Source organism: Muntiacus reevesi, chromosome 21 (genome assembly GCF_963930625.1).
Source record: "Muntiacus reevesi chromosome 21, mMunRee1.1, whole genome shotgun sequence".
Lineage (NCBI taxonomy): Eukaryota > Metazoa > Chordata > Mammalia > Artiodactyla > Cervidae > Muntiacus > Muntiacus reevesi.
Genome location: NC_089269.1, coordinates 25,078,272 through 25,100,490, shown reverse-complemented (window position 1 = coordinate 25,100,490; position 22,219 = coordinate 25,078,272). Strand labels below are relative to the sequence as shown.

Sequence of the window (22,219 nt, the reverse complement as noted above, 5' to 3'; positions counted from 1 at the left end):
ACATCCTTCAAAAAGTTGCAAAATTTTAAGCCTCACGTAATATCTAATAAATTCCAGATTGCTTTAGGATTTTACTTTCATTTTATTTATTTAATGTTGGTGTTAGCAATGATCTGAAGCATACCGTTAGGACTGCACAATATTAATACTACTAGCTATATCCTGAGTGTATATTATTAACATTATCAGCTATACTCTCTGTATTTTCTTTTTTAAGAACACTGCACTTTTTTCTAAGTTATAATGAATAAACTCATAAAAGTTTTAAAACAGTGTGTTTCTATAGCATAACAAATGAAGTAAGGATACATTACTTACAGTTGATCTATGAAATATTAAAAAATGAAAGTTTCTAGCACAAGGTTAGTTCTTCTATTTCCTTAAAGGGTTTCTTTTAACTGGTTATAACAGTTAAATGCTAATTGTATTTCAAAATCAACCCTCTATTTTTCATTTAAATAAGACAGAACCTGCTGAATTTTAGCTTAACAAATGGCCCTGAACCACATTTTCCAACACTCTTTGCAGGTAGGATAGCCAGTGTAACAAAGATCTGGCCAAAAGGATGTATACAGAAAAAAATGTGTTCATGTCCTTAAAAGAGAAGGCCTTGCTCTTGCTTTCCTCTTTCTGCAGAAAACACAGAGAGATGGGAGGAGAAAAGGAAGGAGAGAAAAGGAAAAACACAGGAGAAAAGGAAGAAATCTACAAAGTTTGTGGGTTTTTTTTTTTCCTTTTACTTATCTCTGAAGTGTTGTTAATTGCACAGATAACATACTTGGGAGACAGAAGACCAATGAGATGTAGGGAACCTGGTCTGGACATACACATGGAGAAGAAGTAGCCTATCCACAGAGCACCTACTGACCTAGACTTTTACTTCAAGGAGAAGCAATCATCTATATTTACTAAGACACTGTTATTTTGGCCCTTGACAAAGTCAACCATACAATCTTTTACCTAATAAGATGACAGAGAAAGAAACAACCTTCATGTAACAAACATGTAAAGTCAACCAAGTGTGGTCCTAGGCCAGCAAAACACATAATCCACGTATAAGGAATAGCATGGTGGAGCCCCAGCCCCAACCTCACCAGCCTCACTTTACACTCATTTTGTTTTCTTAAGCACATTTATTCCTGACTTCTCCATCCATCCTCAGTCTAGCAACACCAGCTTTATAAACAATGGGATTTCTTTCATCCTCTGTCCTCAGCATTTCTTGTGGATACTTTCGTCTGTTACTTCTCTAACTCTATAATAACACTGATGTCCTTCCAGCTACAATGTCTGGTCTCACCTAGCCAGTAGAACCTCACTTTACAAACCCAGCCCCTTCCTTCATCAGCTCCCAAACTGACAGGTCTGGCCAGAGAGGTAAAACATGGATGTATTCCCACAGTAGGCACAGGGTCCTGTCTAGATGTAAAAAGAAAATCCACCTTGCCTAGAAAACATTCTGGCTTACATAGCTATAAATCTAACAAGATATATATACACATACAAACATACATACGTATATATATAATGACTAACAGTACCATGACATTAAACTGTCAACCTGTGCACAGCTTCCCGTGGGGATCCTCCCTCCCTCCCTCATGATGTCATCTACTAGTAGTTATGATTTCATAAAATACTTCAATTGAAATATATATATACATATATATAAAATGTGTATGCATGTGTGTATAAATGCACTAGTGTATAATTTTATATATATATAAAATGTGTAGAATATGTTCTATTGAATATTCCTAACAATGTTGAATTGTTTTCTGTGTGCTCCTAAATGTATTACTGTCATAGCCACTTGCTCATAAGAAAATATGTATTCTAAAAACACATTAGGATTCGCAAAGGTTTATCATTTTAGCCAAAGGCTATGCTTGGTGATATTTTTAAACATAGGTATCAAGAAGTCACAGGAATTGTAATTAAACTAATATATTATAGCAACATAACAGAATGTTAAGAACACAGTCTCTAGAGCCAGGCTTCCTGGGCTTCAGTCCCAGCTCTGCCTGCTCTCAGGTAGCTATGCGACCTTGAGCACACTGGTATCTCACTGACCTTCAGTTCCTCCTCTGGGAAAACGGGGATGATGGGCTGTTATGAGGGCTAAATAAATTAATATGCAAAATGTTAAACGAGTAACTGACACATAATAAGGGTCATCTGATAAACAAAAGAAAGAAAGGAAGCCTTTTATTAGGAAGAAAGTGAAAGTGTTACTTGCTCAGTCGTGTCCGACTCTTTGCATCTCCAGGGACTGTAGCCCACCAGGCTCCTCTGTTCGTGGGATTCTCCAGGCAAGAATACTGGAGTGGGTTGCCATGCCCTTCTCCAGGGGGTCTTCCTGACCCAGGGATGGAACCCGGATATCGCCCACATTGCAGGCAGATTTTTTACCATCTGAGCCACTGAGGAAGACCTACTAGGAACAAGCCAGGCTATATTTACATGTTAGTTTAGGCTATAAATTCTGGATAGTGAATCACTGCATATTTAAATTATAATATAATTATTTTAGGTACTGTATTTTTAAAAGAAAGAAAACAGAGGAAAAACACAGGAGAAAAGGGAGAAATCAACAAGTTTGTGGTTTTCTTTTTTCCTTGTGCTTATCTCTGAAGGTGACCTTTTTGGGAAAACGTATGTTATTTGTTCTCTGAGCTGTGTATGATTAGTTTCTTCATCATACACAGACAAATTAGGAAGGCTGCTGTGGTGATCAGAAATCATCCGTTAAACAAAGTCAAAATTAACGATAAAATTGAGTTCCCTTTGTGTTTGATTTTCATCTATCTGCACTCAATTATAAACGAGCTATCAAAGAAGGCTACCCATTAGCTTTTAATTCATAATGACTTTGGAAGGCAATCCCTATACTGCCACTGATATCTCACCAACAGCCTCGTCTTCTCTGCAGGGCTTTAGCTGAAAATGAAGAGGGAAAACAAGACTATATCATCCACATGGCTCGTGATCCTGAGCCCTACTGTGGAAAACTCGGAAATCAGGCTTAACATACTCAAGCTATAATAAGTTTTTACCTATATATGTAAAAGAGGCAATTGAACTATTTTTTTTTCTTTCCACCGTAATTTATTGTGCCTTAAGTAAAATAGATATAATAGCAACAGTGCATCCCAGATTTCTATTTCATTGTGTCAAAAGTAAATAGTCTTCAAAGTTAGAGAAAGTTTTCCATGAGGAAAATGTCTAAAACAGAGATGATATGTGCTTTATCTAGAAAGAAATTAAAAAAAAAAAAAAAGAAAGAAAGAATATCTATTTAGTTATTTGGGGTAAGAGTGACATCATCATACAGTTGGAATTTTCTCTCTTCATTGTACTCAACTAATTACCTAAACATTCTGACCTCTGGCATATCACATACTAAATCCATTCTGTAACCTTCTACCTAACTGGTTCTGAACTATAAGGGAAAAGAATTAGGCATTGTTCATTTATGCATATGTGATTTAAAGATATATTAAAACAAATTTGGATCCTGATTTGAAATAATTCCCTGCCCTTATTCACAGATTTACATACATTTAATTTATATTCTTCTTAGTTAAAAAAAAAAGCTTAAAATTTTTAAAATATAACATATTTAAAAATAAAATGAGAAGAAAAAATCAGCAATTACAATGGAAATGGTCAGAAGGAGAGAAGGGCTGGAGGGCAAGGAGACAAGATAATGATGTAGGACTCTGGAGCTGGATGATTATTGCAAGTGTACAAGTCACTTAATTTTAAGTCTTTGACAGACAAGAGAAAGGGGGGAACCATGAGATAAAAATAAGCATTTCAAATCTTTAGGAGAAAGGCAAACTTTTCTGTAATATTAAGCTCTTTAAACAGTGACTCACAGGAATCTTTGCTTGAAAAGTAACACAGAAAATGCTAATGACTCATTAAAACAAACTGATTTCCAGACCACTATTTGCTTATTTTGGTTGTTTCTTTTAGCCCTATTACCAATAGGATTTCTCCTACAAATAAGCAATTCTATAGGCTGAGATGCCTAAAATCAAAGAAAATGCAATAGTTAACTAAAACACACTTTATAAATTTCTTTACTTTCTGTATAAAATGTATATGCAAAAACATTTCCAACAGTGGCAAAAGTACTTATATAATGATCCCTAAGCTTTTCAACCATGCAATCAATAAACATTTATTGATAGCATCTATAAAGCAGTTATTACAAGGTTCCAGAGAAACAATGATGACCAAGATATTGAACTTGTCCTCAAAAAGATCACAGTCTGGAAGTATGTATCACCACAGTGAGTATGGTGGAAACAGGCTCTGAGAGGCTTGTGGAAGAAGGAATATTTGGTAAGTAGAAAGTGGAGTTTAGGATTATGAAAAACTTAACCAAAAATAAATTGTATATAAACTCTATATCAAAGATTTGGATGGGAGGAGGTTATCAGGTTACTAAACTAGGGGAAAGCCATTCCATGTAAAAGGGATGCTGTCTTTGCATTTGCTGAGACACAACCAAGACAGCGTTTAAACAACAGAAAGTAATTCAGTATAGACAGTGTACTTTATTATTGTGGACTGAATGTTTTGTCCTCCTCCAGTTTTATATGTTGAAGCCCAACCCCACAGTGTGAGGGTATGAGGAGGCGGGTCCTTTGGAAGGTAATTAGCATTAAATGAGGTCAAGAGGGTGGAGCTCTCAGGAGTGGAATTAATGCCCTTATTAGCATCACTAGAGAGTTTGCTTCCTCTCTCTGCTCTCCACCCCGTGAAGAGACATCACCAATGAGAAGCTGGCAGACTGTAACCCAGAAAAGAGCCCTCACTAGAATTCTGCAAGGTTGGCACCTTTATCTCACACTTTCAGTCTCTAGAACTTGGAGAAATACTTTTCTGTTGTTTATAAGGCACCTAGGCTATGGTACTTTATTATGACAGTCCAAACAGACCGAGACAAGGATAAGACAAATTTGGAGAGGAACCCAAAGTCCAGAGCAAGGAAGGCTTTGTATGGAAGGCTAAGAAGTATGGAATACATCCTAGAGGCCATTGTTATTCAATTCTAGAAAATAGAGAAATCATTATTTATATATAATCATATATGGGAGCCCAACTATAAAACAGAAAAGGAATCTCTTTATTTCATGTGAGCACTGGGAATCTGAAAACTGACCTGATCAGCTTCTTATCACACAGTTTGAAAACCGTGTTCAGCTCTTTGCGGCCCCATGTACTTGCAGCACCAGCCTCCTCTATCCATGGGATTTCCCAGGCAAGAAAACTGGAGTGGGTTGCTATCGTCAATGGATCTTCCTGACCCAGGGATTAAACCTGGGTCTCTGGCATTGCAGGAGCTACTAGGGAAGTGTTCAAAACTTCTGAGCTACTAGGGAAGTCTTGAAAACCCTGGCTACAACCAAATCAAGAGTGAAGAGAGTTTATCATAAAGGCTTTTAAACAGAAGGATAATATGAACAGATTTCAAATTTTAGGATGATGACTATGGATATAATATGAAAGTGAAGGGGAAAAGAGGAAAGAGAGAAGATCATTTATGAGGAGAAGACCATTTCAAGGAAAGAGTAACAAATGAAATCTTGTATTAGCAGAGACAAGAGTGAAATTTTTAGAACATAAAGGATAAAGAGGAAATCCAAATGGCTGACAGGAGAAAAGGCTGATTACACACAAAGGAATAAACGTCAAACTATTAGCATTTTATCAGCAACACTGGATATAAGACAAAACTGGACGTAGATACAAATAAACTTTAATCATAGACAAATACATAAGATCTCAAGTCATCACTAAAAGAATCTCTACAGGATGTTCCATACAAAAATAAAGTCTTAACAAGTAAGCTGAAAAAACAATGATTTATGACAAGTGTGAGCTGGCAGGTGGTACATAGCAAAAGAATGTATTTTATACATGACATAACTAGAAATGATCACTGGGGAACTACAGAAGATAGAGATTCTATCACAGGTCATGACACAGTAGAATTCATCTGTAAATCTATATGAAATACTAATGGGAATATGCAGTTCAAATGACTCATAATGGTAAATGAAATTTATATGCTTCATTCATAGGTCTTACATTTAAATCATCATCATCTGGTTATTTGTACTGTTTTATTTTATATTAAAACAGAGTAGAAAAGGATAGAAAACAACAAAGTGGAACTGATGATATAGAAAGAACAGTTGTACATGATAGTAAAGTTCTTTCTAGGAATCTTTATGACATAAAAGAAGAAGAGAGAATATTCAGGGTTCACAAACAGTGACTAATTTTTGTTAATTGCTAATGAGATTAAGTCAGCATTTTTATATACTCCAGAAGAGAGAGTATAAACAATTGTGAAGGGGAAAAGTGAGATCATTAAGGGTCAAAAAACACCACGAGTTAAAGAATAAACTGTTCATTATTAAAAATCATTGAGTTTTGTTTTTTTTTAAAGTAAAAAATGCAGGATTTAAGAAAAAGCAAAAAAAGAATCTCTGTCAAAATTCTGCAACTGTATTGCCCTGCATGCTTTGAGAATAAAATTTCCTAAAATAGATTCACTATTTCATTTAGTTTCCTTATATAGCTTACATCTTTGTAAGTTAATACAAGTCAAACTTACTACTGTCTCCCATGTAGAATTGGTTAATTCCTATACAATCTTGCTTAATTTTATATTCTTTTATTCTCTAAATGACCCCTAACAACTTATTCATAGTCATTAATCTAATCCATTAACTCTTACAAGACCAAGCTTAGAATGCATCTCTTCCCATAATCATTCCCTAACTAGTCAGCCTGTAAATTTAATTATCCATCTTTCCAGTCTCCTAAAAATCTATCTGTAATCCCTTGGGTCCCTTCTCAGCCCCATTAATATTTAGCCAAAAATGAAGGGAACTAACAAGTTTTTAAAAAGTAAAAGACACGTATTCTATTTACTTATTCTTACGTCTCTGTTATAAACTTCTTTAAAAAAAAAAATAAAGTTCTTCCTCTACTCCTTTAACTGTCACAAAATGCTCCAGCGACTCATTTGTTTATGGTGAGCTTTGTCCAAGGGGACAATAAATTCAATATGCGGGCATTTTGTCTTTTATTTCTTCACACACATCCAGGGAAGACAGTGCAATGCGTTAAGTGCAGAAATAAAAAAGCTAAATATGTTCTACTTAAGATATTAAGAAAGAAAAAGAACAATATTTGATAAATTAACGCGCAGCAAGCTCAAAACAGAGGGAAACACCCCCACTTTTTAAATCGCCCATCCTCCAGGCAAACAGAGTTATGCTAAATATTGATTAAAAGACTGCTTTGGAAACTTTCACATTTATTTTGTGTTTCCTACCAACATTCTGAGGAGCTTTAGAAAAAAGAAAAGAAAAACGAATCAATTAAAAAGCCTTTATTCTCACCTATGGAGGAAGACCATTTCCTAGTATATTATTTAGGTTCATTAACATTCAAGTTGTATTTCACAAACACAAAGAAATATAAGTCCTGTGGTAAGGGAAAGTGCATCTAATTCTAACTACACGTTCTCCCAAAATTAGATGTTTCAGGGTCTTAAAGGTTGATTAAGTTAAATCAGGTAACAAAGTGAGTAAAGGATTTTTGTGGGTCATGGACAAGAAAATCTTTATCATATAAAATAACATGCAAAGGCATCACAAGCAAGAAATAATCAGTCTCCCCAAAATTTTATAATCATGGCATATGATAAGAATGAAATATTCAATTGAGGCCCCAGAATTACAAAACATTCTTTCTATTTAGGAAATACACTTTTTTCTTCTTTCATTCAGGTAAGGGTGTTTGAGAAGTCTGGATTAAAAACAACAAACTTTGCAAACTTCTGCTAAAATAAATAATAGCAAACAATATAAAAAGTAAAATTAACAGAAGAAGACAGAAAAGGAGACAATAAAAGAACAGAAATCTCAACAAGTTTTTGGAACTTAGAAAGCAATTGGAGAGGTAAGAAACTAATCAGATAGGAAAAACTTAAAATCTGGTATTACAGAGGAAGAACCTGAAGACAGCTAGTCAAGCTGCTTCCAGGAGCCCTAGGACTTGTCACGTGGAGGCTTCTGGACCTATGGGAGAGGTAAGATTCAATGTTAAACAGAGGGACTGTAGGCTCTTAAACATAGCCTCTCCCTTACAGTACAAAAAAAAAATGTGTATCCCTCCAAAATGCCACCTCTCACCACTCAAATGGGAGATGAGAGGTTCACTCTGAAAAATACCCATTCACTGGAAAAGACCCTGATGCTGGGAAAGATTGAGGGCATGAGGAGAAGGGGACGACAGAGCATGAAATGATTGAATGGCATCACTAAATCAATGGGCATGAGTGGGTGCAAACTCTGGGAGATAGTGAAGGACAAATCCCAGCATGCCCCAGTCCATGGGGTGGCAAAGGGTCAGACACAACTTATCAGCTGAACAACAAAGGCAGGCTTCAATTCCAGAGACAACAGCACAGCAGATGCAGGGGTGAATCAGATGGGTGAAAATCGGGGGATTCAGGGTCCTACTGACACTGTCCCTTATGTATGGATGCCAGTTCAATTCAGTTCAGCTCAGTCGCTCAGTTATGTCCAACTCTTTGAGACCCCATGGACTGCAGCACACCAGGCCTCCCTGTCCATCATGAACTCCCAGAGCTTACTCAAACTCATGTCCATTGAGTCAGTGATGCTATCCATCCACCTCATCCTCTGTCATCCCTTTCTCCCCCTGCCTTCAATTTCCCAGCATCAGGGTCTTTTTGAATGAGTTAGTTCTTCACATCAGGTGGCCAAAGTACTGGAGTTTCACCTTCAACATCAGTCCTTGCAATGAATTATCAGGGCTGATTTCCTTTAGGATGGACTGGTTGGATCTCCTTGCAGTCCAAGGGACACTCAAGAGTCTTCTCCAACACCACAGTTCAAAAGCATCAATTCTTCGGCACTCAGCTTTCTTCATAGCCCAACTCTCACATCTAAACATGACTACTGGAAAAACCATAACTTTGACTAGATGGACCTTTGTTGGCAAAGTAATGTCTCTGGTTTTTAATATACTATCTAGGTTTGTCATAACTTTTCTTCCAAGGAGCAAGTGTCTTTTAATTTCATGGTTGCAGTCACCATCTGCAGTGATTTTGGAGCCAAAAAATAAAGTCTATCACTGTTTCCATTCCTCCATCAATACCCCTTCCACCCATCACTTATATGAGCCTGGAAAATTCATCTCTGGAAAAAATACATGACCTCTAAGTAAAATGTTCACTCCTTGCCATCAATATAAAGGCTGTCTCACTTTCTGGCTACCCAGCAGTGAAGGTCACCAGGAACAAAGCTTACCAGGAACAGAATTTTCAATTGTCTTCTCCTAATAACTCATTCTAAAACACAGTTCTGTAACTAGGCATTTTAAGGCAGCCTGCAACACAAAAGATAAGAGGCTAAAAAAAACATAGAAAAATAAAATTTGAAAGAAACAGTGAGGGGGTAGGGGAACAAGAAGGAAATTTGGGGAAAAATAAAAGAAAACATCTATAACCATTCAAAAAAGATAAAAGTATCTCTGAACATTTAACAATGACAGAATCTATGTAAAAGTACAGAAAACAAGCACGTTACTAGAAATGCTTGTAATGTGATTACTAAAATAATGCAGTTGGGGGAATCCCCTGGTGGTCCAGTGATTAGGACTCCAAACTTCCAATGCTGAGAGCCCAGGTTTGATCCCTGGCTGGGGAACTAAGATCCCACAAGCCTCATGCTGTGACCAAAATAAAAATAATAATAATGCAGTTGGAAGATACTTTTTCAAAGCAGAACAGAAAGTAAAAATGACAGGAGACTTGACAAAAAGATAAGAAAATCTAAGTAATTCAATATCCAAATACTAGAATTTCCTGACAGTGAACAAAAAATGTGGAGAGAAGGAAATACACAAAAGACACAAGAAAATATTCCAGAGGTAAAGGATAAAGAGTGTGTGTGTGTGTGTGTGTGTGTGTGTGTGTGTGTTTGTGTGTGTGTGTGTTAGTCACTCAGTTGTGTCTAAGTCATTAGGACCTCATGGACTGCCAGGCTCGTCTATCCATGGAATTCTCCATGCAAGAGTATTGTAGGGGGTTGCCATTCCCTTCTCCAGGAGATCTTCCCAACCCAGGGATCAAACCTGGGTCTCCTACATTGCGGGCAGATTCTTTACAATTTGAGCCACCAGGGAAGCCTGAAGGATAAAGTGCTTATGAGATCAATCTTAAGCAAATGTTTAGATACTAACTTTTCAACATGTCATATCACTGCCCAATGACATCCTTCTACCTGGCAATCTCATTCTAGCTATCAATAATTAGTTTCACTTTACATAATCCATCTGATCTCTTATTGTCTAAAACCCAAACTCTTTCCACAAACTATATATTAATACCTCCTTTCTATTCTCACGGAAGGTCACTTCAACACTCAGCACCCTGAAAAATGGAGATGATAATTCCACACAATAAAGCAAAAGCAAACATGGTATAAAATAATTTGCTGGGCTTTCCTGGTGGCTCAGTGGTGAACAATCTACCTGCCAAGGCAGGAGGCATGGGTTCAATCCCTGATCCAGGATGATTCCACATACCACGGAGCAACTAAGGCCATGCACCCCAATATTGAGCCTGTGCTCCAGAGAAGCCACCACAAAGAAAAGCCCACTTGCTGCAACTAGAGAAAAGTCCACGTAGCAACCAAGACCCAGCAAAGCCAAAAATGAATAAATAAATAACACTATTTTAAAAGCTGTCAAATAACTTGTTAAACATGAGATAAGGTGCAAGTTCTACTTTCTCTGTATCACTTTTTCCCCCTTTTCTCTCTGTGAACCCTTAGCCTGACCAGAAATGTAGCACAATGATTAGGACCATGGACTTCACTATCAGGTAAGCCTTAATTCAAGTCAAGGCAATACCCTAACCTGTCTAAATTTCAGTGTACTCATTCATGAAATGAATATGTACATTATTTCATCCCATAGTGTTTATAATTAGAACCAAATTAAATATGGATGCAAAATGATCTCTAACTTCATGTGTCTCATCTGAGAAAATTGCAATGTGGGTATTAGGTTCCATGACCCTTTTCTACCAATCAATTGTATAAAGTCTAAATATAATTCAGAAAGCAGTATGATCTGTTCTGAACTGAACTGTGCCCCCTCCAACTTCATATGTTGAAGCCCTAATCCCAATGTGATGGTCTCTGGAGACAGGACATTTGGGAGGTAATTAGGCTTAAATGAGATAATGAGGATGGCGGCCTGATGACAGGATTAGTGCCATATGAAGACATAGGAAGAAGGCAGCCGTCTGTAAGCGAGGAAAGGAACTCTCACCAGAGCTCAACCATGCTGACTGATCTCAAACTTCCAGCCTCCAAAACATGAGAAATTAAATTTCTGTTGTTTCAGATGCCCAGAGTATGGTATTTTGTTGTTGTAGCTCTAGAATACGAGTACATGAGCCTTTGAAAAGGTTAAAGATCTGGTATCAAGAAACCTCTATTCTAGTCCATTTTGTTACAATTTGGCAAGGGAAAAGTTAAAGTACAGAAAAATCCTGAACCTTTAAAAGGAGTCAATACTAATTGCCACTGCTAGTTATATGGATATTAATAGAAATTATTTTTTAAAAAGAAGAAAATGGCAACCAGGAAACAGGAATTCTTTAGTCTGCCTCCAAGCCACCTTTCGAGTTTACTGTCCTCCCCTCTCACTTTTCCCGATCACTGACTCCTGAGCTACATCTTAGCAGTCGGTTCAATCCACTTCTCACCAGCTCTCTGCCCCAGGAGGCTAACGCATGTGCCCCAGAGTCCCTAGAAATCTGGCTTCTTACTGGGTGGGCCAATGTTGAACCACAGGAAGAGGTCAGAAACAGGAAGGAGTGTGGGAGATGAGAGAATTTGTCTCTTTCCTCCGGCTCCTTTCCTGCAAGGTTACCATGAATTAACTCAGCAAGACTCGGAGTTCCTCTCAAGCTGGCTGATTCTGTCTCCCTCTGGGTTCGAGAAACCGATCCTGTACCGTATGGCCTAGGCAAGGTAACAGTTTGGGTCTTACTAAGTTCCCTCACCCAAGCCTACTCTTAACTCTAGAGTGGGCCCCTTGCGTGTTGAACTTTGAGAACAGCATTTGGGGCGGGGGCTGGAGTGGGGAACTGTTCAAACTGTCCTATTTTCCGTATGCCATTTACTTCCTTTTGAATCTTCAATCGATACACAAACTTTTATTCACACATTATGCCCAGGTTAAAATACGCCTTTTCCCTCTATCTCTCTGGTCAACTTCTAAACATGTTACCAAGTAGGCTTGAATGTCACTGCCCTTCTGTTATTTCTCCTATTACCACCACAGAACAAATAAACTGTTCACTAATATTTTGCTACAATAGCACCTTATTTTTAAAGCGTGCACACACACACACACACACACACACACACACACACACACACACACACACACACCCTATGTATATATAACAATTCGACCCAAGCATCTCAGGTCAAGGGTAGCACCTCACACGGCATCTCAACAATTACGTAAATTCCTACAAGACAACTTACAAAGTTGTTTTAATATAATTTTATTAGAGGTATATATTTTAAAATAATGAACAAAAAAAATACCTTCACATAAATTAGTTTGGCTATGTGTCCAGAAGAAAAAATATTAAAGACACAAGTAGCATTTCTCATTATCCCTCAGGAACATAGTCTTCTATGCTTTTCTTGTTTCTTTATAGCCTTAAAGTTCAATTCACCTTAGTATGCTACTTTATTTTTTATTTTTTTTTAGTAAATTTATTTAAAAACATGAAAAGGAGATATTTACATGACAATGTAAATAATGAGGTATCTTCTTCCAAATTGTTCAGTTGAAAAGACTAGGGTTTTGCAAGGAAAACAAAGTTATTATTTCAATGGTAGGTAATATTCTTTTTTGAGAATGGTTATCAGATAATTCATAAGAGAAACATCCACAAGTGAGTTATAAAGGTCAATCCCTCATGGACTGAAATAAAATTTCAAGTTCAATTTAAAACAAGATTTTTAATTACCAAGGTAAACTATCTAGGGACAATTTCAGATTGCAAGGCCAAAAACCTTATGTTAGCTGATTTTTTTTATAGAAAATTTAACCCCACTCCCTGAAAGAAAAGCTGATACATCATTTCCCATAAGTGAAAAGCTAATTATATCACCATATTGACATTATAATAGCATCTAAATGCTTCCTCAAAATCACATCTAAACACTATAAGTGATACTTTGGGCCTAAATTTCCAGTAAATTAATCCACATTGAAATCCTTAGCAAATAATAATTAAGAAAGATTACACAACAGTTGACTTGATATTTTCTGAATGTTTATTTACTGCTAGATACAAATTTTTCAAGCCAAGTAAAAAGAGAAAAGATACTTTTGAAAATATTTTTCTTTGATTGTTTCATTTCATCCAGGTCAAATAAATTTATGAAAGAAAGCATAGTATAGTACATAGATAGTATCGAAAGCACCTTTATCCATTTGGACTGGTATAACAAAACACCAGAGACTGGGTGGCTTACAAACAGCAGAAATTGATTTCTCACAGTTTGGAAGCTGGAAGTTCAAGGTCAGCTCCCAGCATGGTCTGGGGAGGGCCTTCCTCCAGGTTGCAGACTTCTGGTTATAGCTTCATATGGTGAAAAGGGCTAGAGATCTCTCTGGATTTATAAGTTCACTAATTCTATTTAAAGAGCTATACCCTCATGATTCATATACCTCTCAAAGCCCTAGTACCATCACATACTATGATATGCCATCATATCAGGAATTAGCATTTAACATATGATTTGTGAGGAAGACACAAAACATTCAGACTATAGGATAAAGTATAAAAAGTTCTGGAGTTGGATGGGAGGAGCAAATTTCTATCATCATTATTAGTATATATTAATAATCATTCATTCCTAGTAATCATTTTTCCAAGGTATAAAAACAATATATGACCATGTTGGTTATCCATTTTAAAGACGGCAGGGAGTTTGGGATGGACATGTACACACCGTTATATTTAAAATGACTAGCCGACAAGGTTCTACTACATAGCACATGGAACTCTGTTCAATGTTTGTGGCGGCCTAGGTGGGAGGTGAGTTTGGGAGAAAATGAATGTGTATAGCTGAGCCCTTTTCCATCCACCTGAAACTATCACAAAACTGTTAACTGGCTATACTCCAATATAAAATTAAAAGTTCAAAAACCCCCACAGCATATGAAAATTAATTCATTCATTGTATATAATAAAAGAGAAACAGACTCAGAGAGATAGAGAATAAACTAGTAGTTACCAGTAAGGAAGAGGGAGGGGGTAGGGAGAAGAGAGAATATGAGATTAAGAGATACAAACTGCTACTTACAAAACAGATAAAGAACTAAGATAAATTGTACAGCACAGGGAAATATAGCCATTGTTTTGTAATAACTTTAAATGGAATATAATCTATAAAAATATTGAATCAACTATACTTCAGCTTTAAAAACTACAAAAAAAAATAAATAATTCATTCACCATTTAATGCAAAGAGTAGGTAACATGTCAGAGCTCATAAAATCTAACTTAAGAACAGAAAAAAAATATCTTCAGCACTTCAAAAAATTGTAAAACTCAGTTCTTAAAAACAAAATGTAACAAACAGCCAAAAGACCTAAAACAACAATGAAACCAGTGGTATAAGAGTCACCTTGCTTCAGAGTTTCCTAAAGTCAGGCCTTACAGACCATAGGAAAATCAAGCCCTTTGGTTTATCCCTTCAAAGACTGGGCATACAAATGGCTTCAACATTCAATAAATATTTTTTGAGTGCCTACTCTGTGCCAGGCACTCTTCTAAGCACTGAGAACATACAGTATTTAGCAAACAAGAGCAAAGGGCCTGCTCTTGTGAAGCTTATACTGACTCGGATAAGGGATTATATATATTAAATTTAAATCCCTCTTGTATACTGTAACTACTTTTTTTCTCCTTTTCACTTCAGATTAAGAAGAACTCTGGCTGCCATCCCATATTAAAATGTCTCTTTATTCCAGACAATATGCTCTCCTGGGAATATTATGTGTGGCAATATTTCAGTATTTTCAGGTATACTTATAATCTCAGTACTTGTAAGAAAGAAAAATCTATAAAACAAACATCCAATGCATTTCTTATTTTAACTCCGGTTAATACTGTTAAATAACAAATGCCAATAAAAATATAAGTCAGTTACAGGACTTAGTGCTAAATGTGATGAATGCTGTTATACGTCCAAGGAGGGGAAAGAAAGGGACATGGAAACATTATATATTTATTTTAGCAATGGGCTAACATCAAGCAAATGTTAAAGGATCTGGATAGCCTTTTACATAATCAGATCTGTAATCCGTAGTCCAGATTTGGGACCCACCATTGAGGAGACTAGAGAAGCCACTGTGTTGGCCCTGTACACGCTGAATGCAGAGCTACGTAGTCAGCCAAAGAGAGGACAAATAGAGGACAGGCAGGTCCTAGGCTAATTCAAGGGGCTTAAAAGAGGAGAAGAGGACAAACCAGAGCCCTGAAATCAAACAGCAGAGAAAGACCAAGAAAAATCACATCCCCAAAAGGTATGGGTCGCCAACACAGTATTGCCTCATTCATGTGGCTCATCAAAAAATCAATTATATCAAGTGTGTCTTCACAGGTAAAAATTCTCTGCTCGGCTGATGTGAAGACAGGTTTCATTTTTTTAAATCAAACTTTCTGTTTCCCAGGCTGAACTTTGGTAATTATTCAGTCATTCTTCTAAAAGATTTCCAAAGTTGATAACAATACAACTAGTGAGTTCATTATCTTACCAACCAAACAGTTCCCATCTAACATATTTCAATTTGCTGATGACTTCTCTTAAATTTTCCTCTATTTAAAAATTTACACTGTTTCTCTTATAATTATCAAGCATCAGTTTACATTCTAACATTTTAAATCAAACTCTGCAAACAGGACAAAAAGAAAACAGTAAGCTCGAATGAAAACATGAGGGAGGAAATACCTTTAGTTTGGATCCATGAGGTACTGAGACAGATCTAGCCTGCTTTGGTGGGATATACAGCTCCCATTTTCCAAAATCCAGTCTTTTATATGGGTATGAAAATGGGTTCCAATCATCTGAAATACAATAAGGAAAATCAGTTAAAAACTAATATTTGATAAATTTCAAAGTATAATATACTGCCTACTTATACAGAATCAAATTACCTAAAAAACATTGCTTCTAAGGTGTTAAACAAAATACTAATCATTTAGAAAAAGCAAGCTATGCTTGTGCTGAGGTGCTTCAGTCCAACTCTGCAATGCTATGGACTACAGCCCACCAGTTCCTCTGTCCATGGGGTTTCCGAGGTAAGGATGCTGGAGAGGGTTGTCATTTCCTTCTCCAGGGGATCTTCCTGAAGTGTGAAGTCGCTCAGTCGTGTCCAACTCTTTGCGACCCCATGGACTGTAGCCCACCAGGCTCCTCTGTCCATGGGGTTTCCGAGGCAAGAATACTGGAGTGGGCTGCCATTTCCTTCACCAGGGGATCTTCCCAACCCAGGGATCGAACCCAGGTCTCCCGCATTGCAGGCAGATGCTTTATCCTCTGAGCCACCAGGGAAGCCCGGTCTTCCTGAACCAGGAACTGAAACCCACATCTCTTATGTCTCCAGCATTGGCAGGTGGGTTCTTTACTACTAGTGCCAACTTGGAAGCCCTTTGCCTTTTGTATCTGAAAATTAAAACTACAACACATTTTCCATTGTACTTTCAATTCTATTTGATCAATAAACAGGATGACGGGTCCCTTTTCAAGAAACACGATCAACAAAAGGAGATAATAAGAAAAAATAGAAATGCATTCTATGCAATTAGCTAAGATACATGTCATGGTAGAAAAAAATGATGAAAAATTATTAAAATCATATTAACTAAATCCACAAGTGTGTGTCAGAACTGAGTTAAAATCTAAAGAAATGCCTCAAACAAGAAAGGTAGAAGGCTATAAACTATAAGAGCCAAAGAGAGGTGGACTGAAGATGCTGAAAGAAAGCCAAAATGAACAAAAGACCACAAACACATGGAAATTTAACATGCAATAGAGGTGGCACTATAAATCAATGAGTAAAGGACATACTGTGTAATAAGTTGTACTGAAATCATTGGTTATCTTTATGAGAAAAAAAACAAACCTCTACTTAATAATATACTGAAGAATGAAGATAGAATGCTTTAAATATAATGCTTAAATATAATAGATAAAACTGTAAAATTTTTAGAAGAAAAAAACACAGGGAAATATATTTATAATATTGAGTTTGTAAGTGTTTTTAAACAAGACACAGAAGCATGCACACTCATACACACACACACACAAAACCTTAAGGAAAAGCCTAATAAAGTTGACTACAAAAATTACACATTTATCTTCATACATAGATAAATAGAATGACAAATTATCAACTGGGAAACTATATGTCTAATGAATATTATCAAGAAACAACATCCAAAATATATGAAGATCTATGAATCAATGGGGAAAAGAAAACAAACCAATACAAAAATCAACAGAGGTATTCACAGGAGGACATATGAGTGACCAATAAACATACAATGACGCTCAGGCTCACTCATAATTAAGAATACGCAGCAAAAATACAAAAGGAAAAATGAGAATTTCAAACGTCAAATTCTATTGTGATTTCCACTGAATAGAGGAAAGAGAACATAGGAAGCTTTAATAATATCTGTAATGTTTTATTTTTTAGGGTAGGTGGTGTATACTGAGATGCGTATCACATTTTCCCCTATTTGTTTATGCCTGAAATATTTCACTGTTTAAAAAAAATGTAAGCAACCTTGTGATGCCACGCACTGTAGTGCTATGAAATTAGATTCTCAATTGAGGAGATAAGAAAAACAACAGGAAACTTGTTTTATTCCACGATTTCTCCTTTTACACGCCAACACTTTCACCACATGTGCCTGAAGGTTTTTCACTCTCTGCCAATCTGAATGTTACAGGTAGAGTGGGAGGAAGAAACAACATTTCAACATATCCTTCTAAACATCTTCCACTCCCCCTTAGAAGACAATCTGAAAATATCTAAAGGCGGTTTATCTTCAGGAACAGCTCAATAAGCTCTGTGCTATTATATTCTCCTGCCCCTAAAACATCAAACATACATTTCATCTGTTTATAATGTGACATTCCTTTAACACAGTAAAGACTTTTGGGCATAATTGGGGCAGAGAGCTTGAAATATGAATATCTAGGTAGTACCGCGTTTTATACATTTACTGAATTTCTTTTTAAGCTAATCACTTAAGACAATTAATAAACTTAAGACATGCAGCAGATCTTTTCCTGGTTAGTTAGATTTGAAAATAAAGAGTACAGTTCATTAGTTCATTCATTCACTCATTAAATACGTATTGAGTGTTTAATGTAAGCCCTGCTCAACACCCAACTGAAAATTAGTGTTCAGAATGACAGTCGTATTTCATCCAGAAAAGGTTAAATTGAGTAACAGCACACCAAAATGAGTAGTAAAATACATAATATAGGATCCTCTAAAAATTCAACTATAAATAAGATTGTTACTTTGAAAGTGAAGCTTTAAATATATGGGGAATTTTCATATGCAGATTTACTTAAAAGCTTTACTCAATAATGCAAAAATAAATGTGGTTTTGAATATTTGTTTTTGAATATCAGTTCAAATAGTTCTTTAGCTTGCAGTCACTTGAGTTTTAAAGATCTATTTAAATGGATAATGCTTTAATATTTGTATAAAGAAAACTATCTTTACTGAATCACATTTTCTTTTCAGAGTGTCTCAATTTCCTAACATACATGTTGATTATTTCTAACCCTACACTGTAAAAAAAAAAATGCTTTTTCTATCATTTTAAGAGCTTATTAGCACATCTCCTCTTCATGGAAATTCAGGTATTAACTTCTACTACAGGTACATTTTTCTTGACGAATCCCAAACTTCAATGAAAAATCTGGACTACCTTCACATATGCTCCGAAAGAAAACCCATCTACCACCCATCATAAGCAATGCAGAATATACTAAAGGTTTCATAAGGGAGAGAGAGGGGAAGGTTTGCAAAGGGCATACATGCATGAAACAACTTCAGGTTTTTGCACTGGACAGTTGTCTCCCACATAAATACCTCTTCAGCCACACCACCAGTCTTTTATCTCCTTGATTCCTTCTCCAATCACTGTTCAGCCCTGAATTTTCCTTTCTGTTCCTCTTTTATTAAACACAATTGCTTCTTTCCATTTGAAAAATGGACACCAATCAAACTAACCACTTCTACTGTACTGCAGGCATATGAAAGATTCTCTTCGAATAAAATCAGTTTATCCTTAAAATGATTTTCTAAAAAATAGCTAATAAGTGGAACTTTTCTCTACAAGATATAGATATCTAAGGTCCAGGAACATAAAAGTCAGAAAAATCATTGGATTTGGATCTGTCCTCACTAACTCAACATTAAACCCTTAGATAAGAAAGAACTACTACCATTAAGGTATATTTAGGTATGACTGTGGGAACTAACTGTGGAAGTACACAATTAAAAATAGGTAAATAAACATTAAAAATCCAATGATTGGTATAAAAATATTAAATAAAATTGAATGTTTGTTTTTAAATGAAATTTGCTTTAGAAAAACACAGGTGGCAGGATAATGAGTTCTAGGATACATTTTGGGGCAATTTATGTCTTATGAAATATCATGAGAGTTTATTCCTGAAAATAACTGAAAGTAATATGAATAATAATAAATAAAGGTTAAAGTAATAGAAGTGGTTTAAGTAATATAAATAATGATCATTCTAAGGCATATTAGATATATCTAAAGTACATACTTCTAGAACAAGACTACTCATTTTTCATTTTAATCCTCTGTGAGTTTATATCCTGCATCCACAAGAGAGAATTAATTTTACTTAAGACAATGCTGATAGTCTGTGTTTCTATGTAGGCCTCAGGATAGGACCAAAAACATCCCATCACTACCTGTGACAATTATTTGCTTCTCTATGAAGCACAGAACTACATATTGAGAGTTCTGTAATTTAGTGGTTCTCAAGCTTTAGTTCATGTCAGGATCACTTATTAAATCAGATTGGACTGTTTAAACAGATTGCTGGACCCCACCTTCAGAGTTTTTTGATTCAATATATATGAAGTGTGGCCTAGTAATCTGCATGTCCAACAAGTCCGTGGGTGATACTGACGCTGCTAGCTGAGGGTGCATGTGCATGCAAGCTAAGTGGCTTCAGCTGTGTCTGACTCTTTGCCAACCTATGGACTGTAGACCACCAGGCTCAGGCACCACACAGAAAATCAACTTCATGGTTCAGTTACTGACTTCAGGTGTTCTCTGCTCACAGCTGTGGGACTGATTTTCTAGATTAAGTTAGATTTAGCGATTAAAATCATTTTATAAATCAGTAGCTCAAAAGAAATTCTGAAATAGAAATTATCATTAATAATACTTTAAAGCAAATATTACTCACATGAAACCTAGAATTTGGGATTGACTAACATTGTAAAACCCAGAAGGATGACCAGTGAGATGAAGATTATAGAACAGATCTGAGACATTAAGGTATCTGAATATGTTCGTGTCAGGGAATAAACTTTACAATTTGAACATGAAAAGATAACATACATTAAGATGAGTATTCAATATATTGTTATAAGGGTCTACAGATAGTGTTTCCTAAAATATTCTCACTAAGAGATTATATGGTTAAAATGTATGGGCAATTTTAATCAGAAAATAAATAAAAACCTTGAAGGCTTCTACCTAGAAAAGTAATAACAACATTTTTAAGTATTAACATATCAAGTCACCTTCCTTTCTATGAGTCATTACCTGCCATAATCTAGACATTGCTAGGTTTAAGGATTAGGAACCCCTAAAGCAATGTATGGGGCTTCCCTGCTGGCTCAGACAGTAAAGAAACTGCCTGCAATGCGGGAGACCCAGGTTCAATCCCTGGGTCAGGAAGATCTCCCTGGAGAAGGGAATGCTACCCACCCCAGTATTCTTGCTGGGATAATTCCATGGACAGAGGAGCCTGGGGTCACAAAGAATCGACATGACTGAGAAACAAATACTTTGACTTCCACTTTCAAAGCAGTATGTATATATTATTCTAGTTTTGGTATTTTAAGAACATGTTTCCCGCTTGCATAAATTATTTTATTAAAACATGTTCTAAGACTTTCAATGATTATCAACTTTGAAAAACTTGACACATTTTAAAAGCAAACATTTAAGCAAGTATTGTATCACTAACAGGCTGAAAATCATCACCGTATTTTACCATGCAAAAGATTCTATTTGTCCATAGACTCAAAGCCAGCAGACAAATTTAAATCGAGATATGGAAAAGAAACGACATGATACACAGTTTAATATGAACCGCAAACACACATTCGGCACAAGCAATCAAACATTAACTTAAGGTCATCGCATCAGGCACACAAACTCTATATTTATCTCAAGTCCAACAACCTTTCTTTTTCTAATGTAATAATCCTCACATAAAATTCTTAAATGTCAGCCTTCTTCAAATATTCCCAAACACTTTAACTCACAGTAAAGTATTTCTGTTCATCAGCACTTAGCCACCTCATTTCTGAAGAGTTTTTGAGTTTAATATATATCTTCCTTATGGGCTTTCCTTATGGCTCAGAGGGTAAAAAATCTGCCTGCAATGGGGGAGAACTGAGTTCGACCCCTGGGTTGGGAAGATCCCCTGGAGGAGTGCATGCCTGGCAACCCACTCCAGTATTCTTGCCTGGAGAATCCCCCTGAAAAGAGGAGCCTGGTAGGCTACAGTCCATGGGGTCTCAAAGAATCAGACACAACTGAACGATAAAGCACATGCATGGTTGGAGTGGCCCCAACTTACTATGCAGAGCCTTTGATGCAAATGCCAATGAGCTGAAGAACGTGATCCACACTTGGGCCAACCCCTGCTGTAAGCAGGCCTCACTGAGCAATGAGGTAAGGTCCCCAGTGGATGCAGCAGATATTATATCAGATCTAATGTAAGGCTGGTACTAGCTTGTATGACAGATATTG

The 22,219-nt window shown here is 36.3% G+C and overlaps 1 protein-coding gene across 1 annotated transcript in view; it reads right to left on the bottom strand.

Annotated features, from left to right (window-relative positions):
- Positions 1–22,219, bottom strand: part of GBE1 (1,4-alpha-glucan branching enzyme 1) — a 290,948-nt gene that overhangs the window by 170,565 nt on the left and 98,164 nt on the right. Inside the window, exon 3 of the mRNA XM_065913821.1 lies at positions 16,116–16,231. Within this exon, the coding sequence (XP_065769893.1) occupies positions 16,116–16,231 (116 nt within the window). The remainder of the gene's footprint in view (positions 1–16,115; positions 16,232–22,219) is intronic.